We start from the raw sequence: 26,285 nt of genomic DNA, 5'->3' as shown, positions 1-26,285 counted from the left end.
AAAACTATATCGTGTTACATATCAAACGAAAGAGCTCATTTTGAGAATCTCAAATATATTTTTATTATAAATTTACGATAAAACGTTTAGAAGTTATTCAAGAAAATAGACAAAAAATGACCATTCCCCCCCCTCTATCTCCGAAACTACTGGGTCTAAAATTCTGAAAAAAATACACAAAATAGTCCTTTACCTAAAGATGTCAGGAAAACCTATCAGAAATCTAGAGTCAAGCGTGAGTCGGATTTAAGAACAAAAATGCGGTTAACGTTTTTTTAGGGACACAGCCGCAATGGTTTAAGTGAAACGTGATGTAGACAGCTATTGCGAAGGCCCTAGGCCGATATCCGCATAAGGCCGAAGGCCCGAAGCTCCCCAAAGAGGCGTGCCTTTAGCTTCAAGCGACAGTCGGACTGAAGACAAAAAATGCGACTAGGCTGTATCTGGCACATAGTCGCAATGGTACTTGTAGTACAGTCAACAGCAGAAATTGCTAAGCGGCCGAGGTGTTCAAAATTACCCTGACATGCTCTTATTGTCTTAACTATAAAGTCGCGTCCAGATCATTTTAAACCACTCTCCCGCTTAGCAACTTCTGCTGCTGACTGTACTGATTGATTGGGTTACTATTGTTACGTGTTTTAAAAAGCAGTAGGTATACAGGGTGGCTAAAAAATAAACTAAGTGTATTCCCGTTGCCAACGTGCAACCTTGAAATCGCGAAGAAAAATTTGGCTGTTTCATACATTTTGGCTGGTCCGTTTTCTATGGGAGGATACTTCTATTTTCGCGATTTCGGGGTTGGTCCCATACTAAAAGTTGCTCAGTATAATCCCAAAACCTCCTTGGCTACGGGAATACACTTATTTTTTGGTCGCCCTGTAGGTATTTTCTCTCTTCGGCCTTCGCTTTTAAAACACTTTCGGAAGTTGTAGGAAGCGCGACCCGTCGGACGCTCGAGTTTTCAGCTCTACGCATTTGGACACTTGTAGGTACTATTGTTCGGCATTTAATCTTCAGAGATGTAGAGATATGCCACCACGCCAGAAAACTTCATGTTACATCTGGTTTTTGATTGACCCATTCGGGTTTTTCAAGACGTTTCACTCACGTCACGTTTCACGTACAAAAATATTTTGAAAATTGTGTGATGTACGGAACCCTTGAAACGCGAGTCCGACTCGCACTTGACCAGTTTTTTTTTTATGTTTCAGATACTAAAAAGTGACAGTGCGATTGACAAAACTGCTAAAACTAGTTAAGAATCTGCCCAATACAACTGTAATTTTAGTACCAAACAAGATAGAGTCTCATTTATGTAGTTATGTACTACCTAATCTGTGCAGTCCAACAGTTATTTTAATACAAAACCGGGTAGATCGGGTAGAAATTGGGCATTAGAACTGTAATTTTACTATCTGGGATATATTTCACCCATTGTAAACTTGACTTGTAATGTATGTGTACATTATTAATAATAAATATGAATATGAATAAAAATAGTGCATAAGTAGGTAGGCCTTATTGGGATATGTCCGGTTCTCTCATCTCACGATATTTTACTTCGCCGAAAAGTCTGCTAAATATGAAATACTTATAATTTCGTAACTAACAGAACCTAGTAAACGAACTTACAAATAAAGAAATATTTTTATGAAAAGGTTTTATTCTTTGTAATCGACGTCTTAATTAAAATATTCAATGTCACTTATGTTTGAGCTAGCTTCAGAAGAACCAGGGACTGATGTAAGGAACTGGATGTGCTTGAATCCGGCACGTAGATTACGAATTCTTGCATATCACCTACTTAGCGGTCCTTTATTCGAGATACCGTAGGTACTTTTACACAATCCTGAAAAAAAAATTACATATGCATAAAATGGCAAGTATCAAGACTATTTGTCAGTTATTTTAAAGATCATGAATGACCTGCATATTTATGAAAATTAATATATTTTGAATGAATATACTTACCGATTATTTACCGGAGACAAGTTACTTAGGGGGCTTATTAAATAGGTAATTATTTAATATTAAATACAACATCAATACCCGCGAATAGCGGAAACACGTTCCGCGACTTTTTGTAAGTCGATAGTCGGCTTTTAGCCGTTTTCTTTCCGCTGACAAAACCGAACAATGATAAATATAATTTTTCTTGTGGTTTTATGTACGGTTTCATCGTGTTTTGAAAATATTTTATACATAAAACTTGCGCTTTTTGTTAATAAAAATATACAATGACAGAAGTTTGTTTACTTTTTACAAGACAGTTGTCAAAGGTTGGATTGCCATATAAAATTTAAAATGTTAGTTCCCGTTTCTGCCACGACTCTTCTCTTTCCGCACAGACTCTAACCTGGCGGTGCCAACTTTTTGAGAAACGACCAAAAATAAAGAGAAAAAAAAACTGCATTGGAAATATAGGTAGAGTCTGGCTAGCCAAAAATTGTTGACAGATATTTCGTTGTTGTATCACCAATTGTCTATGATTTAAAAAAAAGCTAAAAGTGAGTTGTCAATTTATGTCATTCATTCAAATTGTTTGCGGTTTATAAGGGGTTTATTGTTAATAATATTAATAATTTCCATACTGAGTGATGTTCGCAAACTATTATTTAAGCTCGTAAATAATTACGACAATGTGCGAAGTCGACGTGTAGCGTTGTATAACGAAAAACTGCAATGTTTACAACTCCTAACCAAATGTAAACAAATTAGGAGGTTGGTGCTCTATAAATATTTTGATACTTTAAGTACTAGTTCTAACATTTGCCTATTACTTTGATTAAGTACGTGAATTTATTAATGCCTGAATCTCATAAATAGGACAAGTGTATAAAAAAACGGATAAACTAAAAGTTCTGAAAAATATCTATAAAATCTAAATATTGGAACGTAAACATATGTGTTTGTTGTTGACTGTACTTTAAATAGTGGTAGAAATTATGTAAGCTGACTTTGAGTGCACGTAAACTTTTATTTAGCTTATTTCCATAGGTACCTTACTTGTGCACAGAATACCAAAAATATTATCTAGTATCAAAACTATAATTCCTACTAAGCAAAGTGTGACCAGCCCAAGATTTTTTGAATTTCCCGCCAATAATTTAGGTAAAATTTCAGTAGCCAGACTCTAGTTGGTCTTTAGAGTTGGTCCAACCAAATTTCGACGCTTATCATGAATAGTGGCATAAAACAAAATTAAATGCCGTTCGATTTTAAATCTTACCAGTAAAAGATAGAATATTAAATGCAATAGCATTTCATTTTGAGTTGTGCCACTATTCATGATAAGCATATTATATTCTTTGATGATAAGCGTCGATTTGTCATTAAATGAGAACAAAAAACTATACTCACCCTTTTCTTTTGCACTAATACTAGTGTAAGACAAAGATAGTATGATCCTCTCTGTCTATGTTTAAAATGAGACAGTCCTTATGTATTTCGAATTACACTTTTCTCTTTCCTTTTTATTGCAATCGAAAGCGACGCAGCAATATTGCCCAAAGTAGGACAACCGTGTGTGCATATTTTATGGCTGCTATTTAACTGATCACCAGATTTAATAAAATTTAATACCAAAAAAATCTACTTTACCACCCTAAAATCATAAATGATCACCAAAATTATAACACCATTTTAATGCGAAATGATTACCAATTTTATTACATTTTACTACCCTATTAAAGGAAATGACACCAAACTAATCATTATTAACCCAAAAATTGTAAATGATTACCAAATTTCAAACCCCATTTTAATGTCAATTGATATCCAAATGTTTACATCTTGCTATTCTATTAAATAAAATGACACCAAAATAATCATTGTAAACCCAAAAATAGTAAATGACCACCAAAATTAGAACTCCATTTTAATGTAAAATTATAACCAAATTTTTAAATATTGCTATCCTATTAAAACAAATGACTCCAAAATAATCATTGTAAACCCGAAAATAGTAAATGACCACCAAAATTGTAACCACAATTGTTTCTGTATGGATCACAGTTCAAAGTTCAAACCTAATCTAACCCACCTTTCTAGTAGAATTTCGTTTCTGTATGGGTCGCAAATCAAACCTAACCTAACCCACTTTTCTAGTAGCATTTCATTTCTGTAAGGGTCACAGTTCAAACCTAACCTAACCCACTTTTCTAGTAGCATTTCGTTTCTGTAAGGGTCACAGTTCAAACCTAACCTAACCCACTTTTCTAGTAAGTAGCATTTCGTTTATGTATGGGTTGCAATTCAAACCTAACCTAACCCACTTTTCTAGTAGCATTTCGTTTCTGTAAAGTTCGCAGTTCAAACCTAACCTAACCCACTTTTCTAGTAGCATTTCGTTTCTGTAAGGGTCGCAGTTCAAACCTAACCTAACCCACTTTTCTATAGTAGTGTACCCTATGATGGGCGTGGAACCAGTAATGGGACAAAAAACCACAAATCCTGTAAAATAAGTGTCTAAAAGTAGTTTATAAACACTGCCTGTATATTATCATAAATAAGAGTCCTAGAGCTGATTCAGTTTGAATTTTTATTAAATTTGGTTGTTTTTTAAGAAATTGGCGACAACCCAAAAGTTGTCGTGTCACTGAAAAAAAATACCACTACGAATTCTTAACAACTTCGCTAAGAGAGGTGAGTTAATTTATTAAATTTTAATTAATTAATACTTGATGAAAACTAAAATGTGTTTTGTTAATTGCATTTACCATGAGATAAGGTATTCAACATACTATGTTGTGAGTCCACAGATGTAAAAAAATAGTGGTATTTGGCCCAATCCCATTATAGGAGCTGTAAAACTGCATACCTCCTATAATGGGAAATTTACATAATGATGCTTGTCATGCCATCATTTCATGTTTAAACAATACAGAAGTAAAATGTAGTTACGAAATATGTCAACCAGGAGGTATGCTCGGACTTCGGATAAATTAATATCGTTTTTTAGTGTGGATCAAATCTTGGTAGCCGAGTTTGAGCCACTTTCCCGTTTTCCGATTGAGTTGAAATTTTGTATTCGTAATTAAATATGCAAATCGGATGATAATGCAATATTATGATAACATGGACCAGATCTGATGACCTATTTCAATATTTTATACTGATAGAGCAGTGTCCATTACTGGGGGGCCCATTACTGGAGCTTTGGTGTCCATGACTGGAGAAAAATAGCATAGTTTTAATTTGTTAAGTATGTGGAAACTCATTGCAGTATCTTTGATACAACACGCCTGAAACATGAAAGACGGGTAGGACTTTCATCTTTCAATACGCTAAGCGGTAGACCATTCACATGTATTAGGGAAATATCACAAATACTCCAAATTCCCTCTTAAATGTCCCATGACTGGTGCTGTTACTATAGTAGCATTTCGTTTCTGTATGGGTTGCAATTCAAACCTAACCTAACCTACTTTTCTAGTAGCATATCAGTATGCTATTAGAAAAGTAGGTGAGGTTAGGTAGGTATGCGGTGTGGGGTACGGGGGGTTGAGCTGAGCGAGAGGGGCTAGTAATTTTGGCATCATTTTACTTTATTTGGTAATACGTATACATTTTTTGGTAATCATGTGGTTTATTTAGGTGCAAAAATCTCATTAATTTGGTCTTCAAGATTTGGTGATCATTAATGATTTTTGGTAATCATTCAATATATTTGGTATTCGAATACAATTTGAAGTGCAGTCGTAATTAAAACGGTGGTACATTTGTAATTTTAGGGCTTCTTTTTTTGGTGTTCAGTAATTTTTTTTGGTAAGCATGATTTTTTTATTTAGGGTACCAAAGTATTTTTTGGTGGTCATTATATTTGTAGCCATATTTTATTGTACTGAATCATTAGACTAGACTCGAGTTAGACCAGGCGTGGCTCACTCCGCGATTTCGTCGCTTTGCTACAGGTAGCTAAAAGTACATCCGTTCCACACCAATTTTGGTGGCTAGCCATAAGTCGCGCGTGGCGCTGTCGCCACCTAGCGGTCATATCCACGTCACGTCTGTCCTGATCGTAATAATAATAACAGACGCGTTTTGTTAGAGAGTGAGTCTTCTGTAGGTACCTAATACTTTTATTTTTTTATTTTTTTTATTTATTCTGTGGTTAGACCCATTGATTGCTATCAAAATCATTGCAGACTTTTCTTGATCTAACTGTATATGTACAATGGTGATAATGATAATTATTGATAATGGAGAGGTGGGTATCCTGCTAGCACTTTCGATAAAAATAAAAACAACAATTAAATAGAAGGATTATTTTATTAAAGTGATGATTTTGAACAATCAATTACTGTTACCATTATGTCGTGGTGTCAACAACAAAATAAACCATTTGTGCTTTTAAAAATAAATTAACAAGAGTAAATACAACAAATAGGTTAAAAATAAATGAAAGCATTTGGTATGTTCTACATAAAACAAGCATGACATAGGGCGAGAGGGCTTCACTTTCGAGCTTAACTAGAAACTTTACGAGTAAAGATTACAAAATATATATTATTGATATAACTTAATACAGATATAGTATGCGTTGTTAGCTAGACATGTACCACAAGTAATATCATATTCTTTACACAAGTCACAAAGGAAGCTGAATTTTAGGCCACAATGTAAAAATATACTTACAAAATTTGATTCGTGACTAGACTTGATAGACACAACTATAAGGAAAACGATCATCCCTGCAGCGCGGGTCATTTTAATATCCGACCATTAGGTACATTTAATTCTTTTACACTTCAAAGTACTCCTAATTAAAAATTAAGCATATAAATATTGTATTGTCAACCGTTTCCGAATATACCTCGCCCTATATACATTACTGGGTGTTTATTTGAGTATTACGATTAGTGATTAACTTTTATGCGGTAACTAATATTTTTTGGTAAAACCTTACACTTCATTTAATAGGTAATCTTTGTCGCTTTTACTGTGGCCAATAATCACAAAACGTCTAAACTTTGACACTGTTAGCATGTTACCGTCATTCCAAAGTTTAACTTTTGCGGATATGTATACGTACAAAATTGTTAGTAACACATATTAGTACCGAACGCTCAGCTTCGTTCTTTTAAAACGTCACTTTTAAAAGACAAGCTCAATTCACTCCTACACGTAAATAAATAACTATGCTAAGTAATTATACAAGTATATAAGTATTTTTATTAATTTCTTTACACAATTATACAACGTCGTTTTATTTTTTAACATACTCTTTGGGACGCACAACTTAGGATAGCTTACATTAGCTGAGGGCTGTTAGATTACGATTTAGTCAATTAAATAGACAATGACGACAGAAGCCTTAACATCCACGGAGTTAGCACATTTTACGGTTAGAACTGAGATTCTAAACTACTCAACAAAACCCGTCGAACATCACCGTATATGTATACCAACAGCCAAGTTAAACATGAATGTGATACATTACCATACAAGATTATTGGAGACTACGGATTGAGGCAGTATAGATAAATATACAAAAACGTTATAAAAAGTCATGGAGTTTGGTTTCTTTACACTATAAGATATGCCACGTCTGTAATACAGGTTATATAGTTTTATAATTAAGCTGTAATTGTGTGTGGCGCCCGTTGGCGTTCGAGTCCCATTCGACAAGGCTTCTTTGTGTTAAAGCATTTAACAAGACCTATCGCTTTGCCTCGCTATTAAAGTTGAGCCAAGACGTATGCGGCAATACATACAATTTGACAAGTGTTGGCTCAACAATCGAATAGCTCGACTCTTCGACCTAATAGAGCTATAATTTAAGGGCAGATACAGATATCTTTTTCTATACAGCTTTGGTATACCCTATGTTTATATTACATCGCGTCCGGTCCACCCTCTGCAATCCAAGCTGACACACTCGACAGGCATTAAAAGTACATACGAACGAGTGCGGAACCCTATAATAAGGTACAATCCTAAGGGGGAAATCACTTTATTGTCATACTCAGTGTTTCACTCGTTTCCTTCATAATTCGAATCTTTCGAAAGAAAAAAGGCTGTTTATAATATTCACAATTCGCCTTTCGCTTTCGAAGTTAATTTACCACTTTTATAGCTTACAAAGATTTTTCGCTTCCGAAATACCATGAAAGTTCAATAACCTACGAGTCCCAGGGATCGTAATCTATCAGCCACATCTCGACTTAGTTTCAAATTTGATTGATCGTCAATGCTGGGGGCGATATCGCGTCCGTGGGACTCGGGGTTAGTGTCACCACACACTAGCGTCTTTTGAGCTTCGGCGTCTAGTCAGCACTGTGGAAAATGGCGTCGCTGCGCAGTTGCGTCAACGTTGCGTCGAGCAGCAGTCATAGAGTTGACTAGGCGCCGACGCTCGAGAGACGCTAGTGTGGGTGTACCCTTAATTAGGCATAATGTAAGTTACAACGGTAGTAGTGTGCGTGTGTGTGTCAGCGGTGGTGGCGGGGGCGCGGGCGGCGCGCGCACAGCGTGGCGCTGCGCAGGCGCCGCAGCAACGTCGGCCGCTATCAGATGCGCTCCACGTAGTTGCCTGCAAGATAAATGTTTCAAAATTATAACACCAACGAACGTTTCAATAACGAAATACGGGTATGCGCCTCCAAATTCATTTTTAGAGCACCGTACAGAACTTTGTTCACGGTGCTCTTATGGGATCACTTCGGTCTTGCAAATCGGTTAAATGCGTTTTTCTCAAAGACCGTTTGATGTAGGTACCTGAAATTTGGAATAGTTATGGCAAGTACCATCACTAACACTGTGAATAAGTCGAAACGGCTTATTTCTGATTTTAGGGGGAAATTTAGGGGTTAAGAGGGGTAGGCTGAATTTTATTTTCAATTGTAAGAATCGTGTGGGGTACCATTAGAAAGCTTGCAAAAAATTGAGTCGATGGACTGATTTTGACTTCATTTTAGAATGCAATAGTTTCGTTAAAAAATGCATTTAAAGTTGCAAGTTTTCATACAAAAATTTTCACCTCTGTCCTGGCGATTTTCGGGAAAACTATAGCTAACAGGCAGCTGACCAGTCAATATCCAACTAAAACGAGTATGGAGACGGCGGGAAAATTATCAGGTTAACTCTAACTTTATTAGTTTTTAAACTGCAGCCTGATCTTTGGTTGCTTAGGGCTAGCTAACTGATGCTTACACTGGTCATTCATATTAAGAAGTAGTTTTAGTAAGTAAGATCCTTACTTAAAACTTTGGCATTGAAATTTATGACTTATGTCTTTGATACAAAGTTTAATTCTACTTACTTACTTTTGTGAGATATTTCATTTTTTTTCTGAATAGCCTACTATAAGTATGAGAGAGTAAAAGACCTGCAAAATGCAACCTTGTTAGAAAGCAAATAAGTTTAAATTTCGAACGGGCTTTCCAACCAATGGACTATCGCAGTGTGCTCAGTAAAGAATCATATTTATTAATGGAGTTTATCAGTTCAAATTTAAATTAAGAATTCCGTTCTTCACTGTCGTTGTGTTTTTTTTTTCACATTAGAGCACATAGAGTTAGTAAAGCGAATAGAGATAATAAAGTCATTCAATATTTATTAACAGCTATGGCGTCATCTACCTATAGATTTTACTGAGAGTATCTGATTCGTGGGAACATTACCTATTCCTTTTCATTAAGTACCATTACATTTATGTATTAATTGTATAATGTACCGTAAAACGGGGTGAAAAGACACGATTTTCAACTTCAAGGACGATTTTCACCAATAATCCAAACGATAAAAGTAAAAATTTAGACATCATTTTATGAGTCTTGGTTAGTTCTTCAATTTTGCATTTGTGAAATCAATTTTGACCCACCCAATTCAGAGAAAATCAAAGAAAACTGCCTGTTTTCTCCATATCCTTAAAACGGGGTCGATAGACACATGAAAGAGGTGAATAGAAATAGGAAGTTTTACTTAGTTGTCATAGGCATCGAATTTGGTCATTATTTTGTTGATACTCAATTGGCATATAGTATATATATCTGTTAAACAGTTATTTGATACAAAAATATTTTTTCGAGTCTTTTAACCCCCAAGGCGTGTTTTTTCACCCCTTTATGGTATCTAATCACCCCATATGCGTGTCCACTGACCCCTTTTTCACGTAAAAGTGCTTGTTGATAGTTATTTGCAAAAAAATGCTTAATTGTAGAGAAAATTGGTGATATTATTTATTATTTAGGTACTACAGATACTATATTACCAGGTTAGCTTACTTTAACTACGTTAATGTCACTACATTTACCGCTAGAACAAAGTTCAGACAGGCTTCATTTCTTACCTCGGTGAGGTCTTCCTTTAGAGTCAAAAAAATCTAACTTTTAGGCAGTTTGATTAACTTCTTTTGGTATCAATGTAGAGAATAAATAGTCTACTATATACGTATTCCACAAAATCTGATTTTAGAGATGTACGTTTTTAAATATAACAACTTGAAAGAAAAAGCTCAAAATTTCTCTATTCACCCCGCGATTTCTGTTGACCCCGTTTTACGGTACCTATGTATATATTTGAACCGATCGGTGAGAGCAGCAACTAGATACTGTTCTGTTACGAAAAAAAAAATTAAAAATCACAATTCACAGTTTTTGGAAACAAAGGTAAAGTTGACGAAATATAAAGTAAGCCGATCTTGTTCAAACTTGTTTGAGTGACAAAAATGTCAGTTAAGATTTGGTACTCATGAATTCCAGTTCTACTAAAATATTTTTGCTTTTAAAAACTGATGTACAATAAGTCCAAAATTGTCCGGTAAGTTAGGTTTATATTCAAATTATACGCAATTCTTTGTAGTAACTCCGCCAAGTGGACGGAAACAGGTACTGGACGGCAACCTGACGCAGTTACCCTACTTGAACTAAAACTTAGACATTCTCTTTATTCATAATTCTTCTTAGGCTAGGGTTTTTATAATATGAATATAAAAGTAAAATATAAAAACACTTACAAAACAATAAAAAATACATATAAACATTTTAAAAAACCTAACCTAGGGTGCCGCCGGCAAACTTAGACATTTATTATTAGGTACTTATTTCTATGACTTTTATGAAACATGAGCAAATTGATTAATACTTTACGTTAATTACATTTTGAGTCAGAAACAAGCCTAACGTCAAAAACCGAGAAATGCCGAATCACAGACTTACCTAATTGTAATATTATTCCTTTTTGAGTAGTCGTGCCTGCCCAGTCTACAAGTTTAAAATACAACAATTGCGACTATATCAAAGATTATGAGGCTGTATGTATACCCAGTATTTTTGACGGATTTATTAGTTTTTCATGCTCGAAGTTGCCTGTCAACTCTGACGTATATTAAATTGTCAACTATTTTGGTGTTTGAAAGAATCAATAATTGGCAAAGTGCCGTGGCAGAAAAAGCCATTCTCACAAAAAAAGAATCAATAATAATGAAAATGTTCAGACAAGTGGAAGAATATACATACTTCAATATGTTATGGATGCTAGTTTAAGATGTAAAAACAACAGTTTAGCGGGATGTCAGTTTACGAAATGGTTTGTACAAATTACAGAGAAATTCATAATAATTTGTTTCTACTAGAAATGTGCCTTCACCAAACGTTTTAGATAAACGGTATTAGGCCTATATTATATAAACGTTCTTGATTTCGGTTGGCCGAAATGGGACTTACGATTTTTCCCCTTTTCACCTCCAAGATGAGGTTGATTGTTAGTGTTAGAAAGCTGTAATTTGGTATGGATATACAATCAACCCGACAAGGTGGTAAATAAAATCTTTAATCTCAAAAAAATATATTTAAGGTAGAAGCTTTGTAACTTCTACATTACCTATACTAGCCCAGAGGACTTTAATAAAAGTCCAAACTCCAAGGTCCCAGAGCTCCCAGACATTACCTTCTTATTTCCTAGTCAATAAAATGTACTTATGGGATAAATTAGTATTAGTATCCAAACTTAAAACCACCTAGGGATGTGTCGTACGGTGCTCTGAACACCGTAGTCTTGACTTCGTGCTTGGCCAATTATTTTAATTTATTGCCGTAATATTTTTTTGCATCGCCACCCTGGCTATCGAAACGCTAATGTAAAAGTTGTAAGGATAACGAACACGGGCACAGCACGGAATGAAAACACGTAGGCAAACCAAAGATATTCTACCAGAACTGGTGAGCTTGTGCACCAAAATACATATAGCTTGAAACACAGAAACCAACTACGTAAAATAGTAGGATTAACAACAGGACATAACACACTGAACAAACACCTACTTAACATGGGTAAAACTGACAGCCCCATGTGCAGAGCGTGCATGGAAGACCAGGAAACAACAGAACATATTCTCCTAGACTGTAAACAGATATAAGTACACAGGAACAAGGATTCCGTGCTGAAGGAGGTAGTTAGCAACCTAAAAACTTTGCTAGGTTTCGTGAAGGAGCCTGGGGTAATTAGAGTAGCGCTACCTCGTTTCACGCAAAATAGGGACAATGGATGCCGTTTTGCGGAAGGCCCAACAAAACTAACTAACTAACTATGGGCATGGCATACCTGGGAAGGTGCCGAAGCGGCCGGTGCGCTGCGAGGAGCCCACGTACCAGCCGTCGTCGCACTTCTCCAGCAAATACACGGTGTCACCCTCGTTCAGTTCCAGCTCGTCCGGGTTCTGGGGGTAAGGTTAGCGAGCATGGACACATACCTGGGAAGGTGCCGAAGCGGCCGGTGCGCTGCGAGGAGCCCACGTACCAGCCGTCGTCGCACTTCTCCAGCACATACACGGTGTCACCCTCATTGAGTTCCAGCTCGTCCGGGTTCTGGGGTCGGTATTTGTACATCGCTCGGTACCTGAAAATAACGCATACAAGTATGTATATTAGCAGGGCTCGGACAATTCATGCGGATGACGTCAAACCACTCATAGAATGATTTCAAATTTTGTAACTTCGTTCGACATATCACACGAAAGTTAGACATACAAACATCATCCTGTGTGCAAAATTACGTCATCCGCATGAATTGTTCGAGCCCTGTATATTAGTTTTCATCTTGTATTTATTCGAACCAATTTTCAGCATGGGTGAATCCTTGTAGAATACTGATTTCGTGTCTCCCCACGGAATAGGTGGGACTCGCCATTTTTCTATGGGAGCAAACTATTTTCTGTTGCGTTACAAAATGTAGCTTTTATCTTGTCAAGTTGTTAATTTTAACGTGTCAATGAAATACGTATGGATTAAATGTCAATTAAATGCCCGTGTAAACAAAAAAGTAAAAAAATCAACATGGTTTTTGAAAAAAAAAAAATTCTACTAGAGGGAATCTAGGGACACGAAATCAGTATTCTAAAAGTTGATTCACCCTTATGCGGCAGAGATGACTACGATATTGAACTTCGTATATTATAGATATATATATTTATATATTTAACCTTTTGAACGCCAAACGGCGCATACATTTGCCGTGCCACTGACGCCACGAGGGTAAATTTGTGAATAAATAATGCCAACTTAAAAGTGGGGTGTTTTTCAGTAGATTATCATCAAGAAACGATCGACGTCAAATGCCGTCTTTGGCGTCGTTGTCACGATTTTGCGTTGACGTCAATTGCCGTCTGTGGCGTTCAAAAGGTTAAGTATCTTAATAGCTGGTTAGTTTGAAGAAAACAACATGTGAAATGTATAACTTACGGCACAGCTTCAGCGTTAGTATCAACGTAGAGCGGTTCGGTGTTGTTGAGATCCACTCCAGCGCCAGTGGGTGGCCCGTACCCGCGTTCCGATGGGGTCAGAGCTGCTTGCGCTGTTTTTGTCGTGTACCCTGAAATATAGATATTTAACAACTCATAAGATGTATACACGGTGTAACATGAGCAAACCGAATAATTTTAACAGCGTATGCCTGATCATATTTTAGAGACAAAAATGTCCAATAAACTTTTTTGAAATTCGCCTAGTTTCAGATATAATATTAATTTTAAAAATAACAAGTTTTTATTGTTACATAGTGTCCCAAAAGCCCTATTTGATGGTGATGTTGCTGCTATGGGACGTAGTCTAAATATCCTTACTGATAGATGTCAAAAAGTGACAAGTAACACTTTGCAAAAAGTAGGTTTTACGAAAATAAATGTAAAAATCAATTTTAAGTGACAAGTTTACCGATAACATTTATTTTTTTATGTACAAATACATTCAAAAAAATTACCAAGGAAAAATTATATGAGCCAAGTTAATGAGCATGGAGGGGCCGTGTCGTACCGGGACACTAAGCTAAGGCTGGCTTCGGACCGACGAAGGCGGAGACAGCTTCATCACGCTGCACCGACAAGAGCCCAGCTCTTAAAATGAAAGAAGAGTCGCACCTGGCAGCGGTTGCGTGGAAGGCGGCGCGTTGGCGAGGTTGGGGTTGTTGGGCGTGGGCATGTAGCTGTGCGCGCCCATGCTGCGCTTGGCGGAGCCGTTCAGGAGCCCGTGCGCCGCGGGAGACGCCACCGGCTTGTCCGACGCTGCGATCGATTGGATTTCTGAAATAGTAGATTGATTTTAACCCTTTGACCGCCGTTGTCCGGTATAGAAGACAACGATAGAACGATACGCTGGCGCCGTCGTCTTGTATACAAGACACAAATTCAACCACTGAGTTAATGTGAAAATAATAACAATTGCAATTTCATTTACACTCGTGTTCATATTTAAGGTCTTTGTTTTTTCATTTATTTGCTTTTTAAGCCGCTATATAAATCCCTTCTTTTATAATAAGGCATTTAAAAAAATTGCTCCAATTTTCAACATTTTTCATGTTCCTCGTCGCCGTTGTCTTGTATAAAAGACAGCTAGGGATGGGAATGTTAACTCGATATGGGAATTTTTAACGTAAATATAAAGTCAGAAATATGTTTTTATCTAAGTATTTGAACACTTGTTAATGGCCAATTTTTTTCAACGAATAGTAGGTAACTACTTACTAGAATACGTAGAACGAGAGTCAGATAGGCATAACTATATTTAAAGTTCAGGTAGCTTCTTTAGCTCTATAAAGTAGAGTCAGACAAGTAAATTTGCCATTGTAGATTGTGGACTATTTAATTGCAGAAGAGATAAATAAAAAAAATAATTGATGTTATTTTATAGCTTAGTGGGAAGGGATACACCGCAGCGACCGCTTCGCACAAGTGTGGTACAGGGACATACCTGTTTATCAGACTTTACTTTTATTGTTATAACATTGAAGTTAATGTGTAATTTTTTTGTAACAAGTCGTTGAACGTTTTTTTGATAAGAGTTAACCTATAGATTAATGTAAACCAAACTGAAATTATAATGATAGATTCTAATTCCGGAATAATATCTTCACTCATTAAAAATTCAACCCACGTGTAATTTTCACTAAAACAGTTCCGGTATATTGACTTTATCGACACATGATGCGCAGCTTTAACGTTACGCCAATAAAGTTTACGTACCGACAAGCGCTTACGCCGTTGACCTAGAGACTATTACTACTTGATCCGCGCGGAAACAGTCCTTGTCGGTCTGCATTGCGGGCAGTCCATGGGCGCCGTTGTCTTGTATAAAAGACTTCTCATACAGCCTAGTGCGGCGATATCACGTCTTGAATCGACATTGTTTAGTGGTTGTTTTTTATGTTAAATCCCTATATTTTAAACATTTTCGGGTGTACAACATATGTTTAATTTTGGCAATTTGGAATGAAATTAAAACAGGATAAGAACAAAGCTAAATTAAAAAGATTTTTACCATAATATTGTAAATATCGATATCACTATTTGCAATCCCTAAACTTTTTATTAGTTGTTTACTTAAAATTTGCTCTGGCGTGTGAGTGAGCGTCTTTGCGGACTAGGTCCGGCGGCCAAAAGGTTAAATGAAAATTGAATGAGAAATGATAAGATAGCGCCGGTCGCTGCTGCAAAAGCTGCGTTCGGCTTATGATAGGGATCGTGGCCCACAAATGGTCTCGCCGGAAGATCAGCGATGACTTTCAGGTCGGTATTATGCTGAGGCGAGCCCATTTCCTTGTAAACTTTAACGCTTATCAATTTTATGAATATTTGTAGCTTTTAGGTATACTCTTGTGTTTAATTTTACTTTTAAGTTTATCACGAATAAAATACTTGATTCTGATCCTGAAAATCACGTTAAGAGAAATAGTCATAACTGGAGCAGCAGCGGCTCAGACCGAGCCCTCGGTCCGGTCTGAGCCGGCTGCAGCTATTATTAAATATGCCCATTTTGTTCTTATTGCACGTTTCGCCTTACTAGAGCAGAAATCCGAGCTAAGTAGAGTATGTATGAACAGGCCGGTTACTTGGTTTATGCGACATGTTTCTATAAGCTATCAAGACGACCGTCATATCCTCTCAACAAATATACTCTATTTTTTGCCATTGCGGCCCTCCCACCAGTTGTGGTCGATACGTCACGTCAGCACTACCACTTCGCCCTTCTTCAGAGGAAGTTCGATCAAGAGTTAGAATAGCGTCATAGGTCTAGATACTCACCAGGTTTATTCTGACTAGGCTCCTGCAGTATGGTCACGTAGCTATCAGGGAAGATGCCGGTCTTGTGGCCATTGCGTCCCTCCCACCAGTTGTGGTCGATGCGTCGCGTCAGCACGACCACTTCGCCCTTCTTGAGGGGCAGTTCGAGGCTGGTCTGGGCGGTGAAGTCGAACTTCGCACGAGCTTTGCCCTCTTGGGCGACGGGCTTCTTTGGTGATTGTGCAACGTCGCCTTTTAGTATCTGAGAATATTTAATTAAAAAATGTAACCACTGGAGATTGGGATATGATTAATTTTGTCAGATAAAAGTAGACGGAAATATATCAATTTTGATAATGTCAGATAATCTCGCATTTGCTTGTCAAATTCTGCCTAAACAAATATATTAAATCATAATTGTTAAGAAGTATGTATGGCCTAATAAAATGTAAATGATTAATTATGATTCATAAGAGCTTGTTGCTAGGCCTACATGAATAAAGTATATTTTATTAACATAATATACACCCCAGAAAAACACAAAGCCTAAAACTCGCATACAGAGAAACGTATCATAAAGAGATCATTCATTTATTTAATCCTGCATTGTTCGTTTAATTAAGATAAACGTTAAAAGTTTTTTTCTAATGATCACTATAAACCAACACCATCTCTTTAATTAATTAAAACACTCACCTCAACATAATTATAGGGGAACAGTCCTATCCTCCCGTGCAGCTCGCCCTCATACCAATTATTATCTATCTGCCTCCTCACATGTATGAGGTCCCCTTTCCTAAAGCTCAGCTCCCTCTGCGTCTGCCCGTTGAAGGCATACAGAGCGCGGGCGACGATTCTCTCAGCTTCGTCGTATCGGTTGAGAGCGACAACGCTTTTTTGTGATGGTGTGAAGTTGTCTTGATGACGCCTGTTTTGCATATCTTGTAGTTCCTGTAAAGTAGAAGTTGGCAGTGATTTTTTTTTGGCTGTGAGAGAAAAAAATATATCAATGAAGGCGAGAAACAGGAACCTGGCTAAACTTGATGAACAGTATTTGTGTACTAAACAAATTCGGATTATTTCAAGCCAGCGTCTAGTTTCGGCAGGCTAACAGGCTTATTAACGCATTCACTGCCGGGGGGCGTGGCCTAGGAACAAACTTGTATGACGGTGAACGCACATGTGCGTCGGGGGCAGTGAATGTGTGAAGATTACTGAAGATATTGTAAAACTTTCATTACGCCCCCATAGTATTTAAAGACGTTATATAATAAGTATTTTGGCATACGATTTTTTTAAAAGGTTTAAGGTTGATTTAGATATATCAGCAAAGGTCGATGCCCGTTTTAATTAAATGCAAATATATTTAGATGTACACAGCGATGAGTATCGTGACCGTAGTCCGAATAGGAGCGTTATCGAGAGCACTAGAGCGTCACAATAAAAATATTTAAAATTAGTACCTAAGTTGATCGCTTCACACGGTTTATGAAATCAGTAAGTTATATGTAAATACGAAAAAGGAAAATACGAATAGCGGATGTTTTAATTTGCCATAACACCATGCGAAGCGAAAACCGATTTTATAATACGATAAATCAATATACAAAACATGATGACGCATAAAGAAAATTGTGAAAATACGTTTTAAAAGCGTTTTGATATTACAATGATGAATATTAACGATGAAAATAGCGATCTGTTAAAGAGCACGATATATTTTTTTATTTTCAAATATAGTTAATATAATAAATACATCAGCCACACATCTCTCAAACGTCACCTTTATGGCGCCATCAAACATTTCAATGTCGTGAGGTTGTATATCATTCTCCTGTAATCAACATACACGTACAAATAAGAAGGGAAACTACACAAAAAAATCCTTACACTAACCATAATCAGTACCGTAAAATTACAGCCTAATTTACATGATAGTAATATAATTATATCAATAACGATATCACGCACTGAGCTGCACTCGAAGTTATTCACATCACATTGTTTGATACACGTAACTGGTACAAAAACCGGCGCACGCAATGATCGCTTCTGTCGCACGCTGCGTGTACACTGATGGGGAAACTTCACGTTTTATTTAGCTCTCACTGGACTTTACTATAACTGTAACTATTGACCTCTATATATCAAAGGCTAAGTGCGAGATTCCTATGGCTCGCGCAAAAACAGCGGCTTTAGAATCTTTGGAATATTGTACGGTCAGTTGGTCAACGGATTTTTGTTACTCAAGGTCGCTACAATACCGGATTTGCGGCATCTCGTTTGTAATGTATTCGTGTTATGTACGTGCACGTTTGTTTGTTTTGTCCAAAATTATAAATGAATATTTTCACATGCGAAGTAACATTAGCACACGATGAAATGAAACTGGGTATAAAAATGACAAATCATTATTTGTAAACTTTTGTAATCTGAATATAAAGACGTTTTTACCAGTTTCACTTTCATTTCATAGTTTTATAGCATGGCTACAGAAAAATTAACTACGATTTTGTATTTCGCGTGAAATCTCCTCCGCCTTTTTTGCACAGTGCAACAAAGGCGGAATTTAAGAGTGCATATACAGTGAAACCTGGTTAAGTGGGACCTGGATAAGTGAGAAACCTCTATAGCTGGGACTCATGGTGCGGTCCCGACACTTTAGCACTGAATTACCTCTGTTAGTGAGATAAAACGAACCTCTATAACTGAGATTAGTTGTTGTGATTTTATAGTCACATTTACCTCTATAATTGAGACAGAGAGTGTATTTTACCTCTTTTACTGAGACTATATTTATAAGATTACATTTTCGTTATTGTTGACGACGACTTCAAGTTTCATTTAGTTAGTTTATGTAGTTAAAACTATCGAAACGAAAGCTGAAATCTTGATTTTAAGGAACAAGAATAAGCAAATTTTCATTTAATAAATCTCTAAGACGCAATGAAGTCCGTATAAAATTTAATTTAAAAAAATCTATCCTGTGGAAAATCATTTAAAATAAATTCAAAGAAATAATTAAACAGAATTAAAACTATTTAGGGACAAGGATTATTTTACCTAAACATTTAAAGATAATTACAAAATACCTTATTAACCACCTCTATAACTGAGATATATCCTCTATTCTCACCTGTATTAATGGGACAGAAGACACCTCTGTAAATGAGACAGAAATTTATTTGTACCTGGCTAACTGAGAGCCTGGGTAAGTGGAAAACCTCTTTAAGTGAGACAAATCTGCTCGTCCCTTGAAGTCTCACTTATCCAGGTTTCACTGTAATTATGTACCTAGTACCTAACGACCATCACTGTTACGGTACGCAGAACTACGGGAATAGAATTACATCTCTATTCACAAATCTTCATGGCTTTCTCGGCGTCACGCTCTCCGCCCCTAATTATATTAAAAACAAAAGCAAACGTAGTAAATAGAATAGGAATAAATCTACGTTAACACAAGATTAATTAATTAACCCATTAGAGAAAATAGAAGTAACGTACTGTTTATGATTGCATTCAGGTTAATCAGGTTGGTAATAAGGCTAAGACGCAGCTAGAAGAGCAATAACGAGTTATTGCCATTTTGGCTAATTGAAACCCTAGAGTTTGCCGTAATTTTGGTAGTCACATAATCAAATTGTAAATTGTCACAAGTCCAGTAAAAGTATTTAATTCTGTTAAATGTCTAATTTTATTAGATATTAAAAGGAATAAGATTGATAATTCACTTATAAAATTGTATGAAATACGATTTCCAATTTCTCAATGCAACTCCGACCGCAATCATTGGCATATAATTTCTCCACTGGCAATAATCGCAGTGAAACTCGGTGAAAACTTATCTGCAGTACTGTGCAACATCCGGCGTCACATCTAGGGTTGCCAGATCGAAAGGCGCTATTATCGGGAAAAAATACCAATTTTTCGGGATTTTGGGACTTGAGTCGGGAAAAAAATACTTTCAAATTAAAGTAATTTTATTAAAAACAACGATACATTACACACATTACATTATTGGCATTACGTTAGCTACGCGCTCGACGCCGGTCGCTCGCTCGCTCGACGACAGTTCGGAACATGAAATTATTATTTTATAACGTGAAGCTGTTTTTCGGGACAATTTTCACTTCGTCGGGAATCGGGAACACGTGCTAAAAATCGGAAGAATCCCGCCAAATCCCGACCATCTGGCAACCCTAGTCACATCCGCTGGTAACGAGGGAAAACAAGAGTAGATGACAGGTATGTTAACTAGTAATGAACAGTAATTGAGAACGTGTTTATGGTATTGGTGATGTTGAAGTTGGATTGGTAGAAAACGATTCTCTAAATATAAGGCCTGTATCAAAACCCTTAGATGCTATGAAAATCGGTTGGAAGATATTTACTAAAGAATGGCTATCAAAAATACATAATAATCGCATTGATGTGAAGTCCTCCTCTAAATAATGAGATTATAACTTTAAATAACAATCACATTATGCAGTCCACGAGTGATATCAAAATAAACGCTATCTCTTACTTATATAAAACTTCACTCCTATTTGTATTCTAGACATTAAATTCACTGATTTCGAAAGCATCTCCAGCAAAATGACAATAATTATATTCTTGTAGTCACTACTAACAGCAAAACACTTAACTGAACACTGATAGATCTTATTTCGTTACAATAAGGTTTACTACTGGCTAGCTGAATGTAACGGTGATACAATCAGCGATAACGTGATTCGAACGCACGCGCCGGTAGCAAATAAAAAAGTCTCGACGCACGTTCGACCGTTCGTATGTAAACACTCAATACTATGAGCACGTTTCCACGCCTCGTACGAAACGCCGTAACCGAGTTTTAGTTCGATAACATGAATGTCGTTTTCCAAGATGTGTTTGCGGTGGAAACTGGAATGGAGGCGACACGAGAGAAACCGCATCGAGATAATGTTTCTTGTCGTGCATGCGTAGAAAACTAAGTTAATCTACATATACATTATCTCGAATGGCGATTGTTTTGTGCATTTAGCGGGCTCTAGAGCAAAACAGCGGAATCCACTGTTACATCATTATAAACACAAAGTTATTTAGAAAGAGTCGTTATTAGAAGGTGTATTATGCTTAGTTAGTTGTATTTTCAACAGCAGTTGGCATGAATTTTGTTCATTATTTAATACAAATAAGAAGATAATAATAACGTGCTGGTATTCGGTATGCTGAAATTTTAAAAAGAATTCCAGCACAACGAATTCAAGATATCTATGCTATAAGCGTTGGTACTTTTTCTATATTTTAGTAAAGAAATCTTAAAACAAATATGACCCAATTTTCTATTTAAACCTATACTTCCACAGGTAATTTGGCTTTGTCTCACGTTTTTGTATATTAGTTTAAGAACAGAACACTTCAATTTCAGAAAAATATTTCCTGCCTCTAAACGTTTGACAATATTACCTGACACCAGTAAATCCTTCAATATTGGACGATCGGGGCTATCGATCAAACTGCAATGGCGTGCGGGCTTAACGAGATTAAACATATCGCCGCGCGAACGTTGACTGACGCGCTAATGGTATTCTGATACCGCGGTATTAGAGAGGTATTCAAACTTTTCTTTAATGTTTCGATATTGTTATGATACGACTTTAACACGCCTTGCAGTACATCTCGCTCAGACTTATTAGAACTTAGAGCTTGTTGCTTAATGACTACTGACATGACTTGCAGTACAGGCAGTATAGTATCAATATAAAAACTTTAACAGATTTTAAATTTAGAATAGCGCTCCTGCAGTGATTAAAGGTTCCAATTAAACAGCTTTCTTGAAAAGGGAAACTTGTTAGAGGAACGCGTTTAAATACTAGTTTATAACAAAAAATAACGTTTTACAGCTGTGTGCAATAAAGAGTAATAAGATAATAGTCGATAAGAAAATTAAGGAGAGAAAAGGGAAATAGTGCAAGTTAAAAAAAACATGAAATCAGCTTATTCAGTGTTATTTAGTGCTAGCAGCAAATTCTTATAAAACTAGAAAACCCAATAAAATTAAACGATTGTGTAATTATTTTCCACCGAAGTTTTACATCTACAGAACGCAATTACGAAACTCTTCTAAAAGACGAAATGTACTAATAGTGTAATGGTCCATCATTGTTATTGATTTTTGACCGACTACTTTTCGTTACTTACGACGATACGTCGTGTTTTTCCTTACGACGATATTTTCTGTCCTGGCTCTCTAACCTCTTTATCTTACAATTTACGTAGCTATATACGATCCAACTGTATTTTTAACCAAATAATCAGATCTGCTCATGCGAGGCAGTCGTAACTCGTAAATTTAAAATACGACCGATATTCACAACCATGGCAATAAACGAATCCTGAGGTTTAGCGTAGTTCGATACAGTGAAATCGCGTGACTGGGGCGAATCATTCACCGTCATTATTCTGTTTACCAAAACGGTTCCACCTTTTAACCCGACACACGCTTTTACGGTATGAGCATGATATATCGAATTAAAGTAAAACTATAACGCTCGCTCTTTAAAGACTTCAAAAGAGAAACGGATTTGCTTTTTTAAGAAAAAATATTTCGATTGTTTTGTGGAAGAATTTCCAAAATTTCCTGCAATTTTTTTAGATCGTTTTTTTTTTAACTAAACATTAGTGTGAAGTTTTTAAGAACAAGAGCAACAGTGACAGAAAAGTCCAGTTAAGAGTAGTTTTTTAAACATTGATGTACCACCTGAGGCGTTCTCAGGGACCAGCGGCAGCGGGTCGTGTCGTACGGGACATCTGTAGTGGATGTCCACGTCGCTCTACGTAACGGTCCCCTTACCTGCAGGTACTTGTGCCGCCTCTGCTCCCTGTACAGCCGCTTCATGTGCTCGGCCTGCTGGCGCGCGAGCTCCCGCTCGGGCACCAGCGGCAGCGGGTCGTGTCGTACGGGACATCTGTAGTGGATGTTCACGTCGCTCTCTACGTAGCGCCGCGGGGACTCTGTAGGAAGGACAGTAATTAGTAAACTATTGTAAAGCGACTATAGTTCATAAGGTAGGAATCGATGACTCGATTATTTGTGAGTTTTTATCAGACTGCATTTGCATACTTGGGTGGTAACAGCATCTTATGAACTGACCTTGCTCTATTGACCTACTTTAATATTTTATAATATTACAGCTACGGCGGGGTTGTTCACCTAACTTGTAATGATACATTTGTCTCTTAGTAAATACCAGAGATATCCTTCTAAGATGATATAATTATTTTGGTAGAAATTTATTGAATCCTAATTACATATACCTACACGTTCTATATAATTTAAATGTTTAATCATTAAAATATTAAACATTACTTGTTTATTATAAATGTGATTTGGAGTTTTGATACCTTTCCCATTGTACTTATGTATTTAGCAATACATAGGAAATTTTCTTCGATGAGTCATAAACATCCGCCGATGCGCTTATAGAGTAGTTATGCACTGAGAACATTCTCATAACAATGATTGTTATTGTCCTTATAGCTATATCTATTATATATCTTAATGAGCCATGTTTGAAGAATGTAGTGAATTCATTGTTAAGGCTTAGCTACTATACTATGTATATGCTAACGTGAACTGAATCGCCATCGCAAAACACTATATCCTTGTTAAATATTATTGTAATTTGTGACACGAAACGTAAACACCAGTATTCATTAGTTATAATTATTCTACTTTCGCGAGAATTTTATTTCATCATTAAGTGTACTTACTTCGGGTAAAACATATGAGCGGAAATTTAAAAAAGTGAAAGTTTCGGATGTAATGTTATGGCGTCTCAACTTATGCTGTAACATAGCTATTGATGATTTGTGTCGATTATGTGATGAGACGTAACTTTACACGCGGCGGAACTGGTTTTACTACCAGCTTTAAAATAAAATGCAGTACTATTTGCAACACGTTTCACTGACCACTGGTCGATCTTATCTCGTTGCCATAAGGTTTACAATTAGACAGTATAATATGACAACGATGGTTTGATCTACAACACTAAATGCTACGTTCGAATATAAGCACTGATGCAAGACGTTACAGCTCATAATAGCGTAAGATGTATTGATAGATAAGCGGAAGTAATTAAAACCGAAAGGAATGATTAGGCGGTGTGGAAATTACATCATTTTGGCGTTACGAAAAGTTCAAACTTTGACCAATTTCTTTCTATAGAAATCTTGAAAAGACTGTAATTCAATTATATTAAAAAAGTGGTCGTTACACACCTTGTTAAGTAACAACTGTTTTATAATTGTTCAATAGGAATGAGCTCGAGATGTAACGGCACCAATCAAGTACATTGAATGTTTCGCAGATGTATTGATAGTTATGTGTGCTTTTTACCTAGCTTATCTTAAGAGGGCGTAGAGGAGGGTAAATTTTCAGATTCTGTCAAATTACCCCATTTCACACACAAACGCAGCTCACGCACACTACCTCAATTTACTGGGACAGGTCAGTGACCCCTAATGTTTTTTTAAAGGTGCTGCTTCGAGTTTAGTGTTAACTACTAACCTTCTTTGAGGAATTCAAACTGTCACAGCTTTCCTTTGTGAGAAGACAGAGAAAAAACACTTTTTTATATATAGCTTTCCTTGTTTGTTCATGTCATGTCATAGGTATGTGACGTATTAGGTAATTAATTATTTTCGTTGTTGACTTTTGTATTAAGATAGGTTCAAAACGGCGACGCTCTTAACCTTCGAGCAACACGGAAGGGAGGCGGCATTCGCACTATTTCCCCTCTGCCGAGGTACAAGATTAGCGCGTCAATCTAATCTAGCGCGGGTAATAAAACTAGTTGCACTTGGATTTTTCACTAGACAGAGTCCAGACGCGCGCGTGAACACTGCTGCACAAAAATGCCTATTTGCTCGGTTTTTTGTTATAAAAAGAGGTCGGGGACATCAAATTTACAAAAAGAAAGTGTTACATTTCACATGCAATATTTTTTTTTACATATCATACGTTAAATTACATTGGAATACAATTATTATATTTTAGTCTCAAGTAATTGTTGGATTTATCGATTTTGCTCGTTCAGTACAAATTGCGGATCGGTCGAGCGACAAATCCGACTTCTCATCCCTCAGAATACAATGACATACTTCAACGAAAATGTGTTAGTGTGCGTGTTGTGACACTAGTCACTCGTCCGTACACAAAAAGAGATCGAGTTTTGCAAGATTTGTCTTTGACGTGTGTCATTTTTTATGTATTTGTGTCGTCATTACAGATTGGATTTTGTATGTAAGTGTGTGAGAAATGCGACTGTGTGCACCTTTCCCCCCGCGAAAAATGGCAGAAAGATTTGTACGGCGAGATATCGCTTGGGCCCCTCCCTTCCGACGTGTCGGAAGCCGGTGTTGCTCGAAGCTCTTAACTGTCCATCGGTGGACCTTATGCCTTTTGTAATAAGGTTTACGGACTGTCAGTTAACAGTGTGGTGGTGGGCAATGGTAGGTATGCGGTTTGTAGACAGACCGAATTAAACCTAGGAGTTTTATTATTAAAAATATAAGAAATCATCTCATCTATCTACTCGAAAAAAGTGGACTATATCTAAAATTATCCCTTTATTACTTATAGGTCTTGTAACATATTTTTTTACAACTAAAGACGCTTATTTAATTTCACTTATAACTTAATTTTTAAAGCTCTGTTAATAATAAAGCTTTAAAAACATCTAATAAAATTCAGGTACTACACTTATACTTTTGTAAGTCAGTAAGTGATGCTTACTTAAAA

At 36.5% G+C, this 26,285-nt stretch overlaps 1 protein-coding gene across 9 annotated transcripts in view; it reads right to left on the bottom strand.

The window, feature by feature from the left end:
• Nucleotides 1-6,254: 6,254 nt before the first annotated feature.
• The window catches only part of LOC134664418 (sorbin and SH3 domain-containing protein 1), a 198,000-nt gene continuing 177,969 nt past the window's right edge, over nucleotides 6,255-26,285 (bottom strand). For 7 of the 9 annotated variants that reach the window (XM_063521052.1, XM_063521044.1, XM_063521045.1 and 4 more), the window contains 8 exons: nucleotides 23,334-23,494; nucleotides 18,279-18,329; nucleotides 17,192-17,446; nucleotides 16,517-16,757; nucleotides 14,357-14,518; nucleotides 13,683-13,812; nucleotides 12,695-12,840; nucleotides 6,255-8,536 (listed from right to left, as the gene is read on the bottom strand). In XM_063521052.1, coding sequence (XP_063377122.1) covers nucleotides 8,514-8,536; nucleotides 12,695-12,840; nucleotides 13,683-13,812; nucleotides 14,357-14,518; nucleotides 16,517-16,757; nucleotides 17,192-17,446; nucleotides 18,279-18,329; nucleotides 23,334-23,494 — 1,169 coding nt within the window. In that variant the 3' untranslated portion in view covers nucleotides 6,255-8,513. The remainder of the gene's footprint in view (nucleotides 8,537-12,694; nucleotides 12,841-13,682; nucleotides 13,813-14,356; nucleotides 14,519-16,516; nucleotides 16,758-17,191; nucleotides 17,447-18,278; nucleotides 18,330-23,333; nucleotides 23,495-26,285) is intronic. The other 2 variants (XM_063521046.1, XM_063521049.1) reach the window with 1 other exon arrangement.

This window comes from Cydia fagiglandana, chromosome 5 (assembly GCF_963556715.1).
Source record: "Cydia fagiglandana chromosome 5, ilCydFagi1.1, whole genome shotgun sequence".
NCBI lineage: Eukaryota > Metazoa > Arthropoda > Insecta > Lepidoptera > Tortricidae > Cydia > Cydia fagiglandana.
Note: the sequence above shows the minus strand (reverse complement) of the source record. Positions and strands in the feature narration are given on the sequence as shown.